At 38.1% G+C, this 22,412-nt stretch overlaps 1 protein-coding gene across 2 annotated transcripts in view; it reads right to left on the bottom strand.

The window, feature by feature from the left end:
• DNAH8 (dynein axonemal heavy chain 8) overlaps positions 1-22,412 on the bottom strand; it is a 491,513-nt gene that overhangs the window by 168,359 nt on the left and 300,742 nt on the right. For both annotated transcript variants that reach the window (XM_016431041.2, XM_016431044.2), the window contains 4 exons: positions 14,863-15,024; positions 14,021-14,267; positions 13,143-13,384; positions 12,906-13,046 (listed from right to left, as the gene is read on the bottom strand). In XM_016431041.2, coding sequence (XP_016286527.1) covers positions 12,906-13,046; positions 13,143-13,384; positions 14,021-14,267; positions 14,863-15,024 — 792 coding nt within the window. The remainder of the gene's footprint in view (positions 1-12,905; positions 13,047-13,142; positions 13,385-14,020; positions 14,268-14,862; positions 15,025-22,412) is intronic.

The following is a 22,412-nucleotide window of genomic DNA, read 5'->3' as shown; positions in this document are numbered from 1 at the left end:
AAGAGAAATCAAATATTAATAAATAAGAAACAAGGCATGTTTTTCTTTTATGCCCCTTTTCATGTTTGTCTGAAATTCTGCTATCTTTGGTTTCATTTTTATTCTTTTTTATAAAAACTCAGGAAGAGTAAATTTTGAAGAACATTAATTTAAAGTTTTATAAGTCATATTTTATTTATTTTAAATATTTTATCTTTTCAGATATATAGTATAAGATAAACTCAAACTATGATAGTAATATAAATTTATACATCTTGATTGGTTTTTAGTTTTAACAAGAAATTTATTTAAACCACAAGATGTTTGACTAGTAATTTATCCCTACTGAGAGACAGAGATTGCATGTACAGCTACATGTAACATCTAAATAACAAAAAAAGTTATAAAATTGTCCTTGATTTTACAATGATAAAAGAAAAATATTAAAATTATCTGATCAGACAAGGTATGCAATAATTTTTTGTGGTGGTGTTGTTATTAAAGAATGAGGGCAAAATAGCTTACTGAAATATAAAAGTTGAAGGAGCATGTTACTAAGAGGAACAGTACCAGTTTGTTTTTTCCTCTCCTTATCTCCAATTGAGGTTGATCAAAAAAACGCCATCAACCAATTAGTTAAAAACATGGATTATGGACTTCTGGTCAAGATGCCGGCGTAGAAGCAGTGAAAGTTCAGGCCTCGGAAACCCTTTCTTACCAATCGCAAACAGAGTGCTCCTAGGCTACCAAAATTCAAGCTGAACAACAGGATAGACCTGGGGAAACCTCCTCCTGGACCTGGGTCAAAAGGTACCACACCCCAAAAGCCAGAACCCTAGATCACTCAGATCTATGGGGTAGACAGAAAGAAGGTCCCAGGACCCATCCCCCCCAACTCAGAGTGCTGAGCCCACGGCAGCAGCGGGAATCTCAGAGCTCTGAGGACTCACCTTGAAAGCAACCTGAGGCAGGCTCCGGGGCGCACAACACAGATGGCAGGGAAACATAGAGAGAAGGGGGAAGCCTGTTGCCCCCTAGCTGGGTCCTTCCATCTGAGTCTCAAGGGAGGTCCCAGCTTTAGGGCACCAGCTGAACCCAATCCCATCAGGAGCCCTCAGAGCTACTGAAAGGACAGAAAACTCAGGGCTGTCAAAGGGGTTGCTCCAAAGAGCTTACCTTGAAAGTAACCCGGGTCAGTTTCTGGGCATTCAACACAGACTGTGGAAGAGGAGGTTGATGCTTTTTTTTTCTTCCTTTTTTTGTCTAGGGGATCATTCGGCCCACACCACCTGAACCTAATCCTATCAGGAGCCCTCAGAGCCCAGGCAAGCCACGACCCCTCCCCCCCTTAGAGAGCAGGGTCTTCTGAAAGAACCAGCTGAACCTAATCCCATCAGGAGCCCTCAGAGCCCAGAGAGGCCATGCATCTCCCCCCTTAGAGAGCAGGGTCTTCTAAAAAAAAAAAAAACAGAAACTTAGAGGCGAAGTCAAGATGGCAGTTCAGAAGGAGCATAGACCTGGCAGCCTGGCCAGAGCTTTGGAGATCCTCCATATCTGCTCCAGTCGTCCAGGAAGTTTAAAACTCAGAGTAAACCCAGCCCAACTAAGCTGAACTCAATCCCATCAAAAGTCTCCAGAACACAGGGAAGCCCAGGCTCCCCATCCATCCTCATTGACTGCTGGACTTTAAGCCAATCAAAAGCCTCCAGAGGACAGGAAAGCTCAAACCCCCAACAACCATCCCCCAGAGATTACACCAAGAGATCCTCTGTTAAAGCTCCAAGAGGGGAGACTGATAGAAGTCCCCAAAAAACAAAAAAATGAGAGGAACAAGAGCACAGACAAATATGGGGAGGAAAGAAGGGGTGAATTTGAACAAACAACAGAAACAGAAGAAAGAAACTACAATAGACAGCTACTACTCACCAAATGGAACAGAGGGGGAGAGATCAGCAAACGATAAACCAGAAATCCCAGCTAATTGGATACAGGCTGTGGAAGAACTCAAAACACAACTAAGAGAGGCTGAAGACAATTGGGAAAAGAACTTAAAAATTAAGATAAGTCATCTGGAAACAGAGGCACTTAAACTAAAACAAGAAAATAGTGTCCTGAAAGCCCAAATCATCCAGCTGGAAAACGAGGCAAAGGAGATGAAAGATGAGGCAAAGGAGATGAAAGACGAGATAAAGAGGATGAAAGACAATCTTCAAAGAAAATCAGACCAGAAGGAAAATGACGACCAAAAAGCCAGAGATGAAATCCAATCTTTAAGAACCAGAGTAAAACAACTAGAATCAAGTGACCTCACAAGGCAGCAGGACACTATAAAACAAAACTAAAAGAATGAAAAATTTGAGGAAAATGTGAAGCATCTCATTCACAAAACAGACGATTTAGAAAATTGTTCAAGAAGAGACAATATAAGAATAATTGGACTACCAGAAGACCATGACAAAAGAAAAAGCCTGGACATAATACTAGAGGAAATTATCCAGGAAAACTGTCCCGAGATCCTAGAACAAGAGGGGAAAGTGGAGATTGAAAGAATCCACAGATCACCCCCTGTATTTAATCCCCAACTGACAACCCAAGAAATGTTATAGCCAAATTAAAAAACAATCAGATGAAAGAACAGGTATTACAAGCTGCCAAGAAGAAGCCATTCAGATACTATGGAAACACAGTGAGGATAACACAGGATCTGTCTGCATCCACACTGAAGGACCGAAAGGCATGGAATATGATATTCCAGAAAGCAAGGGAACTAGGCCTACAGCCAAGAATAAAATACCCATCAAAACTGACTATATTCTTACAGGGGAAAGTATGGTTATTTAACACAACAGAAGAGTTCCAAGCATTCATAAATAAAAGACCAGACCTGAACAGAAAATTTGAAGTCCAACCACAGAACTCAAGAGAATCATCAAAAGGTAATTTAAAAAGAGGGGAAAAACAACAACAACAACAACAACACATTTTTTTAAAGAGATTCAATAAGTTAAAATGATATGTATCCCTATAAGAAAAGAGGTCATTGGCAACTCTTAAAAACTATTGCTATCGGACTTCCGGGTAATCATGGCTGCAATCTAGACGCGGCACGTTTCCTCTCCCCAGCACCGAACGAAATAGACTACATCAAAGGAGCATAAAATCACCTTTGGAGGAACAGAAGGACTCCCCAGTACCCCACAGAGGCAAAGGTACGTGGGGCTTGAACATTTCCACACTAAAATAAGAAGGAAAAGCTTGCACAGAAAAGTGAACTGAGCCGCCCTTCCCCCACCCCACCTCCCCCACTAAACCAGAGTGAGCTACCTGAGCGCTCACCAGGACAGCGAGTGAGTGGGGAGCGTCTCTGTCTGGGGGGGCACTCCAGGGTCCTTGGGATCTGGGGACTGCCAGGAAAAAACGTCTCAGGGCGCTTTCACTGGAGAAGCCAGCGGACTTCCAGCGGGCTGCGCTGAACAAGGCGCACGGATTATCTGGGCGGAGCTGAATACCTGGGCTCAGAGGCTGGGAAGAACTAGTCTGAAGCAACCTAAATTCACAGAAAAACCACTCTTATAACCCAGACCCCAGACCAAAAAGGAAAGGGAAATAAAACCACCAAAGGGATGGCTCACATGGCCCAAAATCAAGCCTCCAGGAAGAAAGGGAAAAAAGTGACTATTGAAAACTTTTATGGTGGAAGTACCCAAGGGAAAGAGGAGAATGAAGAGGAAATCCAAAAAAATTCAGAACACGCCTCCCAAAATGGAAACTATCAACAAGCTCTGGAAGATCTCAAACTGGAACTTATCCAAAAGATGGAAACCTTCTGGAAAGAAAAATGGGAGAAAGAGATCAGCTGTCTGACAGATAAGACTGCTCAATTGGAAAAAGAACTCGAAGCATCCAATACAAGGGCAGACAAGGCTGAAAAGCAAATCCAGTCCCTAATGACCAGAATTAAGGACCTCGAAGAAAGTGAGATGATAAAACAGCAAGAATCAATAAAGCAAACCCAAACAATTAATGAATTGGAAGAAAACAGAAAATATCTCACTGAGAAGGTCACGGACCTGGAGAACAGAGGAAGACGAGAAAATCTCCGTATCATTGGTCTCCCAGAAAAACCAGAGGTAAACAACAAATTGGATTTTATTCTAGAGGAGATTATAAAAGAAAATTGCCCCCACGTTCTGGAGCAAGGGGGCAAAATAGAAATAGAAAGGATTCATAGAACACCTTCTATACTAAATCCCCAAAAGACAACGCCTAGGAATGTAATTGCCAAATTCAAGAGCTTCCAAGTAAAGGAGAAAATCCTACAAGAAGCCAAGAAGAAGAGCTTCAGATATAAGGGGGCTCCCATAAGGATCACACATGACTTAGCGGCTAACACACTAAGAGACCGCAAAGCATGGAACACGATATTTAGAAAGGCAAGAGAGCTGGGTCTCCAACCAAGAATCAACTACCCAGCAAAACTGACTATATACTTCCAGGGGAAAGTATGGGCATTCAACAAAATAGAAGATTTCCAAGCATTTGCTAAGAAAAGACCAGAGCTCTGTGGAAAGTTCGATATCCAAGCACAGAAAGCAAGAGAAACATGAAAAGGTAAATATGAAAGAAAGGGAAAAGGAGATAAATCTTATCTTTCTCTTTAAGTCAAACTCTCTTCTATAAGGACTACATTTACATCTAATTATATATATTAATATGTGGGGAAAATGTTTTGTGTAACTCTCATAAATTGTATCATCATAAGAGTAGTTAGAAGAAACATGCATAGGGAAAGATTGGGGAATCAAGAAGATTTGGGGAAAGTTGGGGCAAAAAAAGGAAAAGGGAGGGGGGAACCGTGATAATACTAAGATTAACTTCAAGAAATAGGGGGGGAATCAATAGAATAAACTTTCCCATATAAAGATACACATGGGAAGGGGAGGGGAAGAACTCTCATATGAGAAGGAGAGGAAGAGAGCGTGAAGTGGAAGTACTTAAACCTTACTCTCAGTGAAATCAAATCTGAGAGGGAAGAACATCTAGATCCAGTGGGATCCTGAATTCTATCTTATCCATTAGGGCAAGAAAGAAAGGAAAATTAAGGAGGGGGAGGGGGGAGGGAGCACAAAAAGGGAGGGAAGGAGAGGGGGGAGGGGAAGGGAGCATAAAAAGGGAGGGGCTAGAAAGGGAAGCATCTCAAGGGAGGGGACTAGGGGGACTGACCTAAAGTAAATCACTGGTTCAAAAGGAGAAAGCTAAAGAAGAAAGGTCAGAACTAGGGGAAGACATCAAAATGCCAGCGAATCCACAAATAACAATCATAACTTTGAACGTGAATGGGATGAACTCACCCATAAAACGCAGACAAATAGCAGACTGGATTAGAACACAAAACCCTACCATATGTTGTCTTCAAGAAACACATATGAGACGGGTTGACACTCACAAGGTTAGAATTAAAGGTTGGAGTAAGACCTTTTGGGCCTCAACCGATAGAAAGAAGGCAGGAGTTGCAATCATGATATCTGACAAAGCCAAAGTACAAATAGACCTGATCAAAAGGGACAGGGAAGGTAAATATATTCTGCTAAAAGGAAGTATAGACAATGAGGAAATATCACTAATCAACATGTATGCACCAAATGGTATAGCATCCAAATTTTTAATAGAGAAACTAGGAGAATTGAAGGAGGAATTAGACAGTAAAACCATATTAGTGGGAGACTTGAACCAACCACTATCAAATTTAGATAAATCAAATCAAAAAATAAATAAGAAAGAGGTAAAAGAGGTGAATGAAATCTTAGAAAAATTAGAATTAATAGACATATGGAGAAAAATAAATAGGGACAAAAAAGAATACACCTTCTTTTCAGCACCACATGGCACATTCACAAAAATAGATCATACACTAGGTCATAGAAACATGGCACTTAAATGCAGAAAAGCAGAAATATTAACTGCAGCCTTTTCAGATCACAAGGCAATTAAAATATTGATCGGCAAGGGTACATGGAGACCCAAATCAAAAATTAATTGGAAATTAAATAACATGATACTCCAAAATCGGATAGTTAGAGAAGAAATCATAGAAACAATTAACAATTTCGTTGAAGAAAATGACAACGGCGAAACATCCTTTCAAACCTTATGGGATGCAGCCAAGGCAGTACTTAGAGGAAAATTCATATCCCTGAGTGCATATATTAACAAATTAGGGAGGACAGAGACCAAGGAATTGGAAATGCAAATCAAAAAACTTGAGAATGAACAAATTAAAAACCCCCAGAAGAAAACCATACTAGAGATCCTAAAAATTAAGGGAGAAATTAATAAAATAGAAAGTGACAGAACTATTGAGCTAATAAACAAGTCTAGAAGCTGGTACTTTGAAAAAACAGACAAAATAGACAAAGTACTGGTTAATTTAATTAAAAAAAGGAAAGAAGAAAGGCAAATTAATAGCATCAAGGATGAAAAGGGGGATCTCACCTCAAATGAAGAGGAAATTAAGGCAATCATTAAAAACTACTTTGCCCAACTATATGGCAATAAATTTACCAATCTAGGTGATATGGATGAATATTTACAAAAATATAAATTGCCTAGACTAACAGAAGAAGAAATAGTTTTCTTAAATAATCCCATATCAGAAATTGAAATCCATCAAGCCATCAAAGAACTGCCTAAGAAAAAATCCCCAGGGCCTGATGGATTCACCAGTGAATTCTATCAAACATTCAGAGAACAGTTAACCCCAATATTACACAAACTATTCGACATAATAAGCAAAGAGGGAGTCCTACCAAACTCCTTTTATGACACAAGCATGGTACTAATTCCAAAGCCAGGCAGGCCAAAAACAGAGAAAGAAAACTATAGGCCAATCTCCCTAATGAATATAGATGCAAAAATCTTAAATAGGATACTAGCAAAAAGACTCCAGCAAGTGATTAGAAGGGTCATCCACCATGATCAAGTAGGATTCATACCAGGGATGCAGGGCTGGTTCAACATTAGGAAAACTATCCACATAATTGACCACATCAACAAGCAAACCAACAAGAATCACATGATTATCTCAATAGATGCAGAAAAAGCCTTTGATAAAATACAACACCCATTCCTACTAAAAACACTAGAAAGCATAGGAATAGAAGGGTCATTCCTAAAAATAATAAACAGTATATATCTAAAACCATCAGCTAATATCATCTGCAATGGGGATAAACTAAATCCATTCCCATTAAGATCAGGAGTGAAACAAGGATGCCCATTATCACCTCTATTATTTGACATTGTATTAGAAACACTAGCAGTAGCAATTAGAGAAGAAAAAGAAATTGAAGGCATCAAAATAGGCAAGGAGGAGACCAAATTATCACTCTTTGCAGATGACATGATGGTCTACTTAAAGAATCCTAGAGATTCAACCAAAAAGCTAATTGAAATAATCAACAACTTTAGCAAAGTTGCAGGATACAAAATAAACCCACATAAGTCATCAGCATTTCTATATAATTCCAACACAGCTCAGCAGCAAGAACTAGAAAGAGAAATCCCATTCAAAATTACCCAAGATAAAATAAAATACTTAGGAATCTATCTCCCGAGACAAACACAGGATCTATATGAACACAACTACAAAACACTTTCCACACAACTAAAACTAGACTTGAACAATTGGAAGAACATTAACTGCTCATGGGTAGGACGAGCCAATATAATAAAAATGACCATCCTACCCAAACTCATCTATCTATTTAGTGCCATACCCATGGAACTCCCAAAAATTTATTTTACTGATTTAGAAAAAAACATAACAAAGTTCATTTGGAAAAACAAAAGATCAAGGATACCCAGGGAATTAATGAAAAAAAATACAAAGGAAGGGGGTCTTGCAGTCCCAGATCTCAGACTATATTATAAAGCAGCGGTCATCAAAACAATTTGGTACTGGCTAAGAGACAGAAAGGAGGATCAGTGGAATAGACTGGGGGCAAGCAACCTCAGCAAGACAGTATATGACAAACCCAAAGATCCCAGCTTTTGGGACAAAAATCCACTATTTCATAAAAACTGTTGGGAAAATTGGAGGACAGTGTGGGAAAGATTAGGCTTAGATCAACACCTCACACCCTACACCAAGATAAATTCAAAATGGATGAATGACTTGAACATAAAGAAAGAAACTATAAGAAAATTAGGCGAACACAGAATAGTATACATGTCAGACCTTTGGGAAGGGAAATACTTCAAAACCAAGCAAGAATTAGAAAGAATTACAAAATGCAAAATAAATAATCTGGATTACATCAAATTAAAAAGTTTTTGTACAAACAAAACCAATGTAACCAAAATCAGAAGGGTAGCAACAAATTGGGAAACAATCTTCATAAAAACCTCTGACAAGGGTTTAATTACTAAAATTTATAAAGAACTAAATCAATTGTACAAAAAATCAAGCCATTCTCCAATTGACAAATGGGCAAGGGACATGAACAGGCAATTCTCAGCCAAAGAAATCAAAACTATTAATAAGCACATGAAAAAGTGCTCTACATCTCTTATAATCAGAGAGATGCAAATCAAAACAACTCTGAGGTATCATCTCACACCTAGCAGATTGGCTAACATGACAGCTATGCAAAGTAATGAATGCTGGAGGGGATGTGGCAAAGTGGGGACATTAATTCATTGCTGGTGGAGTTGTGAATTGATCCAACCATTCTGGAGGGCAATTTGGAACTATGCCCAAAGGGCGATAAAAGACTGTCTGCCCTTTGATCCAGCCATAGCACTGCTGGGCTTGTACCCCAAAGAGATAATGGACAAAAAGACTTGTACAAAAATATTCATAGCTGCGCTCTTTGTGGTGGCCAAAAATTGGAAAATGAGGGGATGCCCCTCAATTGGGGAATGGCTAAACAAATTGTGGTATATGTTGGTGATGGAATATTATTGTGCTAAAAGGAATAATAAAGTGGAGGAATTCCATGTGAACTGGAACAACCTCCAGGAAGTGATGCAGAGCGAAAGGAGCAGAACCAGGAAAACATTATACACAGAGACTGATACATTGTGGTACAATCGAAGGTGATGGACTTCTCCATAAGTATCAATGCAATTTCCCTGAACAATCTGCAGGGATCTAAAAAAAAATACTACCCACAAGCAGAGGATAAACTGTGGGAGTAAAAACACCGCTGAAAAGCAACTGCTCGACCACAGGGTTGGAGGAGATAAGACTGAGGAGAGACTCTAAATGAACACTATAATGCAAACTCCAACAACAGGGAAATGGGTTCGAGTCAAGAACACATGTGATAACCAGTGGAATCATGCGTCGGCTATGGGAGAGGGAAAGGCGGGGGGGGGGGGAGGGGAGGAAAAGAAAACGATCTTTGTTTCCAGTGAATAATGTATGAAAACGACCAAATAAAATAATATTAAAATTAATAAAAAAAAAAATAAATTAGAAAATTTCTGTATGTGGAAAAAAAAAAAAAACTATTGCTATCACCTAAGCAGCTAGAAGAACTACACTCAGAGGGAACAGTGACAAACTGTATAGGATGAAAGGACAAGACATAAATAGGTATATAGATATATGCATGCATAAATACTTATACATGTGTATGTGTATATATATATATATATATACATGACTAAAGCTAAAAAAGAAAAGAGGTTATGACTAAAAGAAATGGGAAAAGAAACAAATGGGGGTAAATTTATATGTCACAAAGAAGCTCATGGCGGGAGGGGGGAGAACATCGATACACTGGAAGGGTAAAGAGGTTGGAGATAGGAAATACTCAACTCTTACGTACTTTGAAACTGACCCAAAGAGGGAAGAACAATCCAATCCATTGGGGAAGAGAATAGATTTGCACCCTATAGGGGAGTAGAAGGGTAAAAAACAGACTGGTGGGGAGGGAAGCAGCCAAGACATAGAAAGAATCACAAAATGTAAAATAAATAATTTCGACTACATCAAATTAAAAAGCTTTTGTACAAACAAAACCAATGTAACTAAAATCAGAAGGAAAACAACAAATTGGGAAAAAATCTTCATAAAAACCTCTGACAAAGGTTTAATTACTCAAATTTATAAAGAGCTAAATCAATTGTACAAAAAAATCAAGCCATTCCCCAATTGATAAATGGGCAAGGGACATGGATAGGCAGTTCTCAGATAAAGAAATCAAAACCATTAATAAGCACATGAAGGAGTGTTCTAAATCTCTTATAATCAGAAAGATGCAAATCAAAACAACTCTGAGGTATCACCTCACACCTAGCAGATTGGCTAACATGACAGCTATGGAAAGTAATGAATGCTGGAGGGGATGTGGCAAAGTGGGGACATTAATTCATTGCTGGTGGAGTTGTGAACTGATCCAACCATTCTGGAGGGCAATCTGGAACTATGCACAAAGGGCGATAAAAGAATGTCTACCCTTTGATCCAGCCATAGCACTGCTGGGTCTGTACCCCAAAGAGATAATGGGGAAAAAGACTTGTACAAAAATATTCATAGCTGCGCTCTTTGTCGTGGCCAAAAATTGGAAAATGAGGGGATGCCCATCAATTGGAGAATGGCTGAACAAATTGTGGTATATGTTGGTGATGGAATATTATTGTGCAAAAAGGAATAATAAAGTGGAGGAATTCCATGGAGACTGGAATGACCTCCAGGAAGTGATGCAGAGCGAGAGGAGCAGAACCAGGAGAACATCGTACACAGAGACAAACACACTGTGGTATAATCGAACGTAATGGACTTCTCCATTATTGGCGGTGTAATGTCCCTGAACAATCTGCAGGGATCTAGGAGAAAAAACACTATCCATAAGCAGAGGACAAACTGTGGGAGTAGAAACACCAAGGAAAAGCAACTGCCTGACTATAGAGGTTGTTTAGTGCATTAAATTCCAAGCTAAGGAGTTTATATTTTACTCTCTAAGTAATGGGAAGCTGCTGAAAACTTTTAAAAATGGAGTGGCATTCTAAGATCTGTGCCTTAGAAAAAAAATTACCTTGAAATCCTGAAAGACATTTCAAAATTAAAACTCCCAGGAATATTTATTGCCAAATTCCTGAGCTCCCAAGTCAAGAAGAAAATATTGCAAATGGCCAAAAAGAAAGAAGTCAGATATCGTGGTGTCAAGTCAGGACGAACATGATTTAGCAGCATGCACATTGAAAGATAGAAGGGTTTGTAATATGATATTCTGGAGGCCAAAGGAGCTAGAATTACAACCAAGAATCATCTACACAGCAAAAGTGAATATAATCCTTCAGGGGAAAAATGGATAGTCAGTGAAATAGATCACTTTCAAGCATTCCTGATTTTTTTTTAAAAAGAGCTAAATAGAAAATCTGATTTTTCAAAGACAAGGCTCAGGAGAATTATAAAAAGATAAGTAGGAAAGAGAAATCATAAGGGAAAGGATAAACTGTTTAAAACTCTACATGGGAAAATGATGCTTGTTAACTCCTAAAAATCATTATTAGGGCAGTTGGAAGAAGTATACATAAAGAAGAGGGCATGGATGTCAGCTGAATATAATGATGCTTAAAAAATAAAATTAAGGGGTTAGAAAGAGGAATGCCCTGGGGGAAGGGGAAGGGAGAGGTAGAATGGGCTAAATTATCTCACAAAAGTCATGAAAGAGCTTTTACAGTGGAAAGGAAGATGGGGATGTAAAAAGGGGAGAACTTGGATTTTATTCTCATGGCTCAAAGAGGAAATAACATACACACTCAGTTGGGTATAGAAATCTATCTTACCCTATAGGAAAGTAGGAAGGGAAGGAGATAAGGCAGAGTAGGGGCACTGATAGAAGGGAGGGTGGATGGCAGAAGGTAGTAGTCGGAAGCAAAACAGTTTTGAGAAGGGATGGGATGAAAGGAGAGAAGGTTTGATAAATGGAAAATAGGATGGAGGGAAATACACATAACTATAAAAAATTTACAAACTTCTCTGATAAAGGCTTCATTTCTCAACCACATGGACAAATGAGTCAAATGTTTAAGAAAATAAGTCTTTCTCCAAATGATAAATGCTCAAAGGATATGGCAAAGTAATCAAAGATATTTTGAATGGACATGAAAAACATTAAAAATGCTCTAAATTGTTATTTTTTTTAAATCCTTAGCTTACATCTTAGAATCACTACTGTGTATTAGTTCCAAGACTCTCTTCTCAGATAGTTGAGTGTGATGGATTTATTTGTAATTATTCTCCTTATATTCCTACATATGAACTTGTCTTCCCCTTGGAATTATTTCTTGAAAACAGAGATTGTTTCATTAATTATACAGGTATCCCTTCCATATTGCATGGGTTAGGGATGTGGTATCCCCATTATCTTGAAAATCCATTAAAAAATTTTGGCCCTTCCTTTGTACCAGAGAAGAAGTATAAGTTTTTATTTTCTTTTATGGGATATTTACAGTATCTTATTATAAAATTTGGGTTAAGTATTTTGTTATAGACTATAAGTAGATCAATGTTAATTAAAAATAATGTATAAAAAGAAATTTTAAAATGTGCAATATGAATTTTAAAAATGAAACATTTGAGAATAATACTGAACATACAATAAGGTAATATTATATAAAGCAATTTATACATTTTATGCATTTATTAATTACTACACTTCTTAAGATATCTACAGTTCTAACCTTTATGTGTCTTCTACTGGTTATAGCATTCTTTTCACAAACTTTAACTTTTTACTTATTTTAAGTTTAAAAGAAAAATTGTGGACATTGAAGTATTAAAAGAAAAAAATATGCTGATATATGGGCTAAAATATTTAATCTGTTAAAGATTTTAAGTAATGAGTTCTGAAAGATGATCTACATAACCTAATAATTTACGATCTATATAATCCAAGTATCCACAAATATCCTACCTGCATAATGTAGTTACACTCTAAGAGTTGCATTTTTGGTTGAAGATTTAGGTTCATATAGACATATGTGTCTTCAAACACTTTATCGTACAGAGCAAGTAATATAGTGGCTTCCTGTGAACTGCGCTTTTTTAGCCATGCCTGTTAACAGAAAAATTGAAGACCTGTTTATTGAGAAAGAGAATTTCATCCTCTCCAAACCCCAAGAATATATTTGTGTCTGTCTGTCACCCACACCTGTAATATTGGCCTCCAGGAAAGAGCAGAACTACTGATGTAAACCATACCCATCCTAGAAACAGTGGCAGGAGAGGCATTCTCAATGTTGTGCACTTCAAACAATAGTTTACAGCTAGGAGCCATGGGAATTCGATCCCCATTGGCTAATGTGAGAGTTTTATTGTCATCCAACACAGAATTCAAGTTCTCAATCCAAATGGCATCAACAGGTCCATCTAAAACCAAGAAGATATTTTCACCTGCAAATAAAGTTGAAAAATACTGTTTACAATAAATCAATACTATGTGTTGAAACATAAAGAAATTTCTAGGGAGAGGGCACTTAAATTAGGAGATCAAGAAGACAGGCTATCATTATCTTTCATCATAGAATCAATACTGTATATTGAATCTAAGATAGAAGAGCAATAAGGGCAAGGTGGTTAAGTGACTTGCCCAAGATCGTACAGCTAGGAAGTATCTGAGGCCATATTTGAACACAGGACCTTCTGTCTCTAGGTCTGGTTCTCAATCCACTGAGTCACAGAGCTACCCCCTTGCCCTATATTATTAATGAGCTAGTAGAAAAAAGAAACATAAAGCATATAAATCATAATGCTAAGCTAGTATGGGGCAGTTATGTGGGTACAGTAAATAGAGCACAGGCCTTGAAGCCAGGAAGATATGAGTCCAAATATGTTCTCAGACATCTTCTAGCTGTGTGACCCTGGGCAAGTTTCTTAACCTCTATTTGCCTCGGTTCCTCATCTGTAAAATGAGGACACATAGGAGAAGGAAATGGCAAATCATTCCAGTCCCTTTGTCAAGATAACTCCATGGACAAAAATCCAAGGAATCAACTGAATGACTGAATAATAACAACAAGGCTAGTATACCTTTTTTAGCTTTCAAGGTTTTTCTCCATAAAGTAGAAAAAATTCCATCTGTCCAGTCATTAGTTGCTGTGTCCAGTCTGCCAAACATTTGAGGAGCTGTAATAGCTTTTGGATTCATGCGCATCTCTCTGTGAGGACGTCCACATTCTGTCATTGACTTCATCAGAACTGTTATAACAGTTGTTTTTCCAGAACCACTGGGTCCAAGAGTCATCAATCCATGGCGTACTAGAGATGTCTCATATAACTATAAGATCAAACAACAAATAAAGGAGAAAAAAATCCCATGAGTCACCAAATCTAGGATTTTAAAAATATATACTCACTTAAAAGTGGTCCTTAGACTGAGCCATGTTCAATTTTTAAATTAAGTTCTTCTATACAACTTTAATGACAACTCAAATTTCTGTAGTTTTTAGGCTTCATAATAACCCTGTGAAATAAGTAATGCATGTCTTATTATCCCCATTTTATAGACAAAGAAACTGAGGCCCAGAGAGATAAAACAACTCGTTTCAGCGCCAAGAGATTGTACACGGAGTAATGATTTGTTCATGGAGTATTCTTCCAGGCCACCTCTTTTGCTTTAAGGCAGTAAGGTGAACAAAATGCAGGGTGAGTCTTTAAAATCATATGTGGATTTTTTCCCCCTTTAGTAGAAAGCAAGTATGGCAATAAAGAATTAGTATTAGCACTCTTCATTCAGTTCAGAATGTGCTATTTGCCTCTCAATTTATGACTGATAGTTATTTCAAATAAGTAGCATGTACTTCAAGTGAATTTTCACATCTTAAAGCATAAACCCAAATTTCTATATCCATAATAGGCTCAAAATTCCTTACCTGTACCAGTTTAAGATTCCAGGGTGGGTGGTTAATTAATCCTTCTTCTTCAACCTGATGACTTACTGCATGTTGTAGGTCTTTATAGGTGCTGCTATCTAGCTGCAATCCTGGAAACAGGTCATTAATTAAACTGAGGAAAAGGGGTTCATCCTCATCAACCTGAAAAACAAAGAATTCAAATCAACTTATTAAATAAGTACTTTCTGAGCAACTACTCAGGGTATATTATCACCTTCCTTCTAAGCAACTATTCCGATAAAAGAGCCTTTTTTGCTGTTCTCTGTGTGTCATACACATAAGTACACACACACACACCCTAAGTAGCAGCAAAATTACCAGACCAGTTTCATGATTTTAGAAAACATTAGCGATGTCAAATGTCTTAAATTTGTCAACTGATTACAACAGGGAGACAAAGTGGAAACACCCATTTATTTCTGCCTCCATCTTTAGTGTGTTGGGCATAGTGTGTTAAAAAAAGGCCCTTACTTCCGGGTAAACATGACTGTAATCTAGACATGACTCGCTTCCCCTCCCCGGCACCAAACGAAATAGACTACCTCAAAAGAGCATAAAAATCACCTTTGGAAGAACAGAGGGACTTTCCAGTACCCCACAGAAACGAAGGTATGTGGGGTTTGAACATTTCCACACTATAAGGAGGAGGAAAAGCTCTTACAAAAACTTGAACTGAGCTGCGCCCCCCTCGGCCCACCCCCAAACCAGAGTAAGCTATCAGAGCGCTCATTGGGACAGCGAGTAAGGAGCATCTCTGTCTGGGGGGGCACACCAAGGTCCTTGGGATCTAAAGACTTCAAGGAAACAACCTCTCAGGGCAGTTTCATGGGAAAATCCCGTGCTGAGCAAAGGGGTGGTGGTGCTGAGAGGCTGCGCTGAGCAAAGGGGTGACTGCGCTGAGAGGCTGCGCTGAGCAAAGGGGAGACGGCGCTGAGAGTCTGCGCTGAGCAAAGAAGCAACCGCGCTGAGAGGCTGCGCTAAGCAAAGGGACTCTGAGAGGCCGCGCTGAGCAAACGGGTGGCTGCGCTGAGAGGCTGCGCTGAGTAAAGGGGCAACCATGCTGAGAGGCTGCACTGAGCAAAGGGGAGCTGAGAGGCTGCACTAAGCAAAGGGGCGACCGCTCTGAGAGGCTGAGCTGAGCAAAGGGGCGACCGCGCTGAGAGGCTGTGCTGAGCAAAGGGGTGATGAGAGGCTGCGCTGAGCAAAGGGGCAACCTCGCTGAGAGGCTGCGCTGAGCAAAGGGGAGACCACGATGAAAGCTGAGAAAAGGGTCTGTCGCGCTGAGCACAGGGACCTGAGCTCTAAGAAACCTTGGAGGCTTGGAAGAACTAGTCTGAGGCAACCTAAATTCACAGAAAAACCACCCACATCACCCAGACCCCAGACCAAAAAATAAAGTGGAATAAAACCACCAAAGGGATGGCTCACATGGCCCAAAATCAAACCTCCAAGAAGAAAGGGGGGGGGGGGGGGAAAGTGACTATTGAAAACTTTTATAGAGGGAGTACCCAAGGAAAAGAAGAGAATGAGGATGAAATTCAAACAAAATCAGAACATGCCTCCCAAAATGTAAACTATCCACAAGCTCTGGAAGATCTCAAACTGGAGCTTACCCAAAAGATGGAAACCTTTTGGAAAAGAAAATGGGAGAAAGAGATCAGCAGTCTGATAGACAAGACTTCACAATTGGAGAAGGAGCTGGAAGCATCTAGTAGAAGGACAGACAAAGCTGAAAAGCAAAACCAGTCCCTAACGAACAGAATTAAACAAATGGAAGACAATGAGATTTCAAAACAGCAAGAATCAATAAAGCAAAGCCAAAAAATTAATGAATTAGAAGAAAACATGAAATATCTCACTGAAAAGGTCACAGACTTGGAAAACAGAGGAAGAAGAGACAACCTCAGAATTATTGGTCTCCCAGAAAAACCAGAGATAAACAAAAACCTATATGCTATTCTACAGAAGATTATAGAAGAAAATTGCCCACATGTTCTGGAGCAAGGGGGCAAAATAGAAATAGAAAGGGTTCATAGAAGACCCTCTATACTAAATCCCCAAAAGGTACCCCAGGAAGGTAATCACCAAATTCAAGAGCTTCCAAGAAAAGGAGAAAATCCTACAAGAAGCCAAGAAGAGGAGCTTCAAATATAGGTCCATAAGGATCACACAGGACTTAGCGGCTAACACACTAAGAGACCTCAAAGCATGGAACACAATATTTAGAAAGGCAAGAGAGCTGGGTCTCCAACCAAGAATCAACTACCCAGCAAAACTGACTATATATTTCCAGGGGAAACTATGGGCATTCAACAAAATAGAAGATTTCCAAGCATTTGCTAAGAAAAGACCAGAAAGTAGTGGAAAATTTGATATCCAAGCACAGAAAGCAAGAGAAACATGAAAAGGTAAATATGAAAGAAAGGGAAAAGGAGATAAATCTTATCTTTTTCTTTAAGTCAAACTCTCTTCTATAAGGACTACATTTATATCAAATTATATATATTAATAGGTGGGGAAAATGTATTGTTTAACTCTCAAAATTGTATGCATCATAAGAGTAGTTAGAAGAATCATGCATAGGGAAATATTGGGGCAACAAGAAGATTTGGTAAAAGGGGGGCAAAGAAAGAAAAAGGGAGGGGGGGAATCGTCGATAATACTAAGATTAACTTCAAGAAATAGGGGGGGGACTAAATAGAATAATCTTTCCCATACAAAGATACACATGGGAAGGGGAGGGGAAGAACTCTCATATGAGAAGGAGAGGAAGAGAGCAGGAAGTGGTATTACTTAAACCTTACTCTCAGTGAAATCAAATCTGAGAGAGAAGAACATCTAGATCCAGTGGGATCCTGAATTCTATCTTATCCAACAGGGAAAGAAAGAAAGGAAATCAAGGAGGGGGGAGGGAGTATAAAAAGGGAGGGAAGGAGAGGGGGAAGGGGAAGGGAGCATAAAAAGGGAGGGGCTAGAAAGGGAAGCATATAAAGGGAGGGGACTAGGGGAACTGACCTAAAATAAATCACTGGTTCAAGAGGATATCTCTAAAGAAGGAAAGTCAGAACTAGGGGAAGTTATCAAAATGCCAGGGAATCCACAAGTGACAATCATAACTTTGAATGTGAATGGGATGAACTCACCCATAAAACGTAGACAAATAGCAGATTGGATTAGAACCCCAAACCCTACCAGTTGTTGTCTTCAAGAAACACATATGAGGCAGGTTGATACTCACAATGTTAGAATTAAAGGATGGAGTAAGACCTTTTGGGCCTCAACTGATAGAAAGAAGGCAGGAGTTGCCATCATGATATTGGACAAAGCCAAAGCAAAAATAGTCTTGATCAAAAGGGATAGGGAAGGTAAATATATTCTGTTAAAAGGGAATACAGACAATGAGGAAATATCACTAATCAACATGTATGCACCAATTGGTATAGCATTCAAATTGTTAATGGAGAAACTAGGAGAATTGAAGGAGGAAATAGACAGTAAAACCATATTAGTGGGAGACTTGAACCAACCACTATCAAATTCAGATAAATCAAACCAAAAAATAAATAAGAAAGAGGTAAAAGAGGTGAATGAAATCTTATAAAAATTAGAGTTAATAGACATATGGAGAAAAATAAATAGGGACAAAAAGGAATACACCTTCTTCTCAGCACCACATGGCACATTCACAAAAATAATCATACACTAGGTCACAGAAACATGGCACTCAAATGCAGAAAAGCAGAAATAATAAATGCAACTTTCTCAGATCATTAAGCAATAAACATATTGATCTGAAAGGGTACATGGAGAGCCAAATCAAAAATTAATTGGAAATTAAATAATATGATAATCTAAAATCAGTTAGTTAGAAAAGAAATCATAGAAACAATTAATAATTTCATTGAGGAAAATGACCATGGTGAGACATCCTTTCAGACCTTATGGGATGCAGCCAAAGCAGTACTTAGAGGAAAATTCATATCCCTGAGTGCATATATTAACAAATTAGGGAGGACAGAGATCAAGGAATTGGAAATGCAAATCACAAAACTTGAAAACAAACAAATTAAAAACCCCCAGAAGAAAACCAAACTAGAGATCCTAAAAATTCAGGGAGAAATTAATAAAATCGAAAGTGATAGAACTATTGAGCTAATAAACAAGACTAGAAGCTGGTACTTTGAAAAAACAGACAAAATAGACAAAGTACTGGTCAATCTAATTAAAAAAATGAAAGAAGAAAGGCAAATTAACAGCATTAAGGATGAAAAGGGGGAATCTCACCTCCAATGAAGAGGAAATTAAGGCAATCATTAAAAACTACTTTGCCCAACTATATGGCAATAAATATACCAACCTACGTGATATGGATGAATATTTACAAAAATATAAATTGCCTAGACTAACAGAAGAAAAAATAGATTTCTTAAATAATCCCATATCAGAAACAAAAATCCAACAGGCCATCAAAGAACTTCCTATGAAAAAATCCCGAGGGCCTGATGGATTCACCAGTGAATTCTATCAAACATTCAAAGAACATCTAACCCCAATACAATACAAACTATTTGACATAATAAGCAAAGAGGGAGTTCTACCAAACTCCTTTTATGACACAAACAGGGTACTAATTCCAAAACCAGGCAGGCCAAAAACAGAGAAAGAAAATTATAGACCAATCTCCCTCATGAATATAGATGCAAAAATCTTAAATAGGATATTAGCAAAAAGACTCCAGCAAGTGATCAGAAGAGTCATTCACCATGATCAAGTAGGATTTATACCAGGGATGCAGGGCTGGTTCAATATTAGGAAAACCATCCACATAATTGACCACATCAACAAGCAAACCAACAAAAATCACATGATTATTTCAATAGATGCAGAAAAAGCCTTTGATAAAATACAATACCCATTCATATTAAAAACACTAGAAAGCATAGGAATAGAAGGGTCATTCCTAAAGATAATAAACAGTATATATCTAAAACCATCAACTAATATCATCTGCAATGGGGATAAACTAGATGCATTCCCATTAAGATCAGGAGTGAAACAAGGATGCCCATTATCACCTCTATTATTTGACATTGTACTAGAAACACTAGCAGTAGCAATTAGAGAAGAAAAAGAAATTGAAGGCATTAAAATTGGTAATGAAGAGACCAAGTTATCACTCTTTGCAGATGACATGATGGTCTACTTAAAGAATCCTAGAGATTCAACCAAAAAGCTAATCAAAATAATCAACAACTTTAGTAAAGTTGCAGGATACAAAATAAACCCACATAAGTCATCAGCATTTCTATATATTTCCAACACAGCTCAGCAACAAGAACTAGAAAGAGAAATCCCATTCAAAATTACCTTAGACAAAATAAAATACTTAGGAATCTATCTGCCGAGACAAACACAGGAACTTTATGAACAGAACTACAAAACACTCTCCACACAACTAAAACTAGACTTGAACAATTGGAAAAACATTAACTGCTCATGGGTAGGACAAGCCAATATAATAAAAATGACCATCCTACCCAAACTCATCTATCTATTTAGTGCCATACCCATGGAACTTCCAAAAAATTTTTTTACTGATCTAGAAAAAAACCATAACAAAGTTCATTTGGAAGAACAAAGGATCGAGGATATCCAGGGAAATAATGAAAAAAAATACAAAGGAAGGGGGCTTGCTGTCCCAGATCTCAGACTATATTATAAAGCAGCGGTCATCAAAACAATTTGGTACTGGCTAAGAGAAAGAAAGAAGGATCAATGGAATAGACTGGAGGCAAGCAACCTCAGCAAGACAAACCCAAAGATCCCAGCTTTTGGGACAAAAATCCACTCTTTCATAAAAACTGCTGGGAAAATTAGAGGACAGTGTGGGAAAGATTAGGTTTAGATTAACACCTCACACCCTACACCAAGATAAATTCAAAATGGGTGAATGACTTGAACATAAAGAAGGAAACTATAAGAAAATTAGGCGAACACAGAATAGTATACATGTCAGACTTTTGGGTAGGGACAGGCTTTAAAACCAAGCAAGAATTAGAAAGAGTCACAAAATGCAAAATAAGTAATCTGGAATACATCAAATTAAAAAGTTTTTGTACAAAACAAACCAATGTAACTAAAATCGGAAGGGAAGCAACAAATTGGGAAACAATCTTCACAAAAACCTCTGACAAAGGTTTAATTACTCAAATTTACAAAGCGCTACATGAATTGTACAAAAAATCAAGCCATTCTCCAATTGATAAATGGGCAAGGGACATGAACAGGCAGTTCGCAGCCAAAGAAATCAAAACTATTAATAAGCACATGAAAAAGTGCTCTACGTCTCTTATAATCAGAGAGATGCAAATCAAAACAACCCTGAGGTATCACCTCACAGCTAGCAGATTGGCTAACATGACAGCAAAGGAAAGTAGTGAATGCTGGAGGGGATGTGGCAAAGTAGGGACATTAATTCATTGCTGGTGGAGTTGTGAATTGATCCAACCATTCTGGAGAGCAATTTGGAACTATGCCCAAAGGGTGATAAAAGACTGTCTGCCCTTTGATCCAACTATAGAACTGCTGGGTTTGTACCCCAAAGAGACCATAAGTAAAAAGACTTGTTCAAGAATATTCATAGCTGCGCTCTTTGTAGTGGCCAAAAATTGGAAAATGAAGGGATGCCCTTCAATTGGGGAATGGCTGAACAAATTGTGGTATATGTCGGTGATGGAATACTATTGTGCTAAAAGGAATAATAAAGTAGAATAATTCCATGGAGACTGGAATAACCTCCAAGAAGTAATGCAGAGCAAAAGGAGCAGAACCAGGGAAACATTATACACAGAGACTGAGACACTGTGGTTCAATAGAACGTAATGGACTTCTCCATTAGTGTCAATGCAATGTCCCTGAACAATCTGCAGGGATCTAAAAAACACTATCCACAAGCAGAGGATAAACTGTGGGAGTAAAAACACCGATGAAAAGCAACTGCTTGACTATTGGGGGGAAGGGGATACGACTGAGGAGAGACTCTAAATGAACACTCTAATGCAAATACCAACAACATGGAAATGGGTTCGAACCAAGAACAAATGTGATACCCAGTGGAATCATGCATTGGCTATGGGAGAGGTGGTGAGAAGGGGTTGGGGGGGGGAGGAAAAGAAAATGATCTTTGTTTCCAATGAATAGTGTTTGGAAATGACCAAATAAAATAATGTTTAAAGTAAAAAAAAAAGAAAGAAAATCAAGCTATACACAATAGAGATGCAAAGTTTCATTTTTGGTCTACCTATATATCATTCTAAATGTAAACAGAATACTAGATATGTTCTATTAACTATAGAATAATATGTACATAATTCTACTATGCATAAGGAAATGCATATTTCATCTTGTCTTTATATTCAGAATAAAAATAAGTACATTAAAATAAAAAAAATTAAAATTAAAATTAAAAAAGGCCCTCGTAAGGTCTATTCTTCCAAAGGCAATTCATACATCTTTAACTCCTCTAAACC

Source organism: Monodelphis domestica, chromosome 2 (genome assembly GCF_027887165.1).
Source record: "Monodelphis domestica isolate mMonDom1 chromosome 2, mMonDom1.pri, whole genome shotgun sequence".
Lineage (NCBI taxonomy): Eukaryota > Metazoa > Chordata > Mammalia > Didelphimorphia > Didelphidae > Monodelphis > Monodelphis domestica.
Note: the sequence above shows the minus strand (reverse complement) of the source record. Positions and strands in the feature narration are given on the sequence as shown.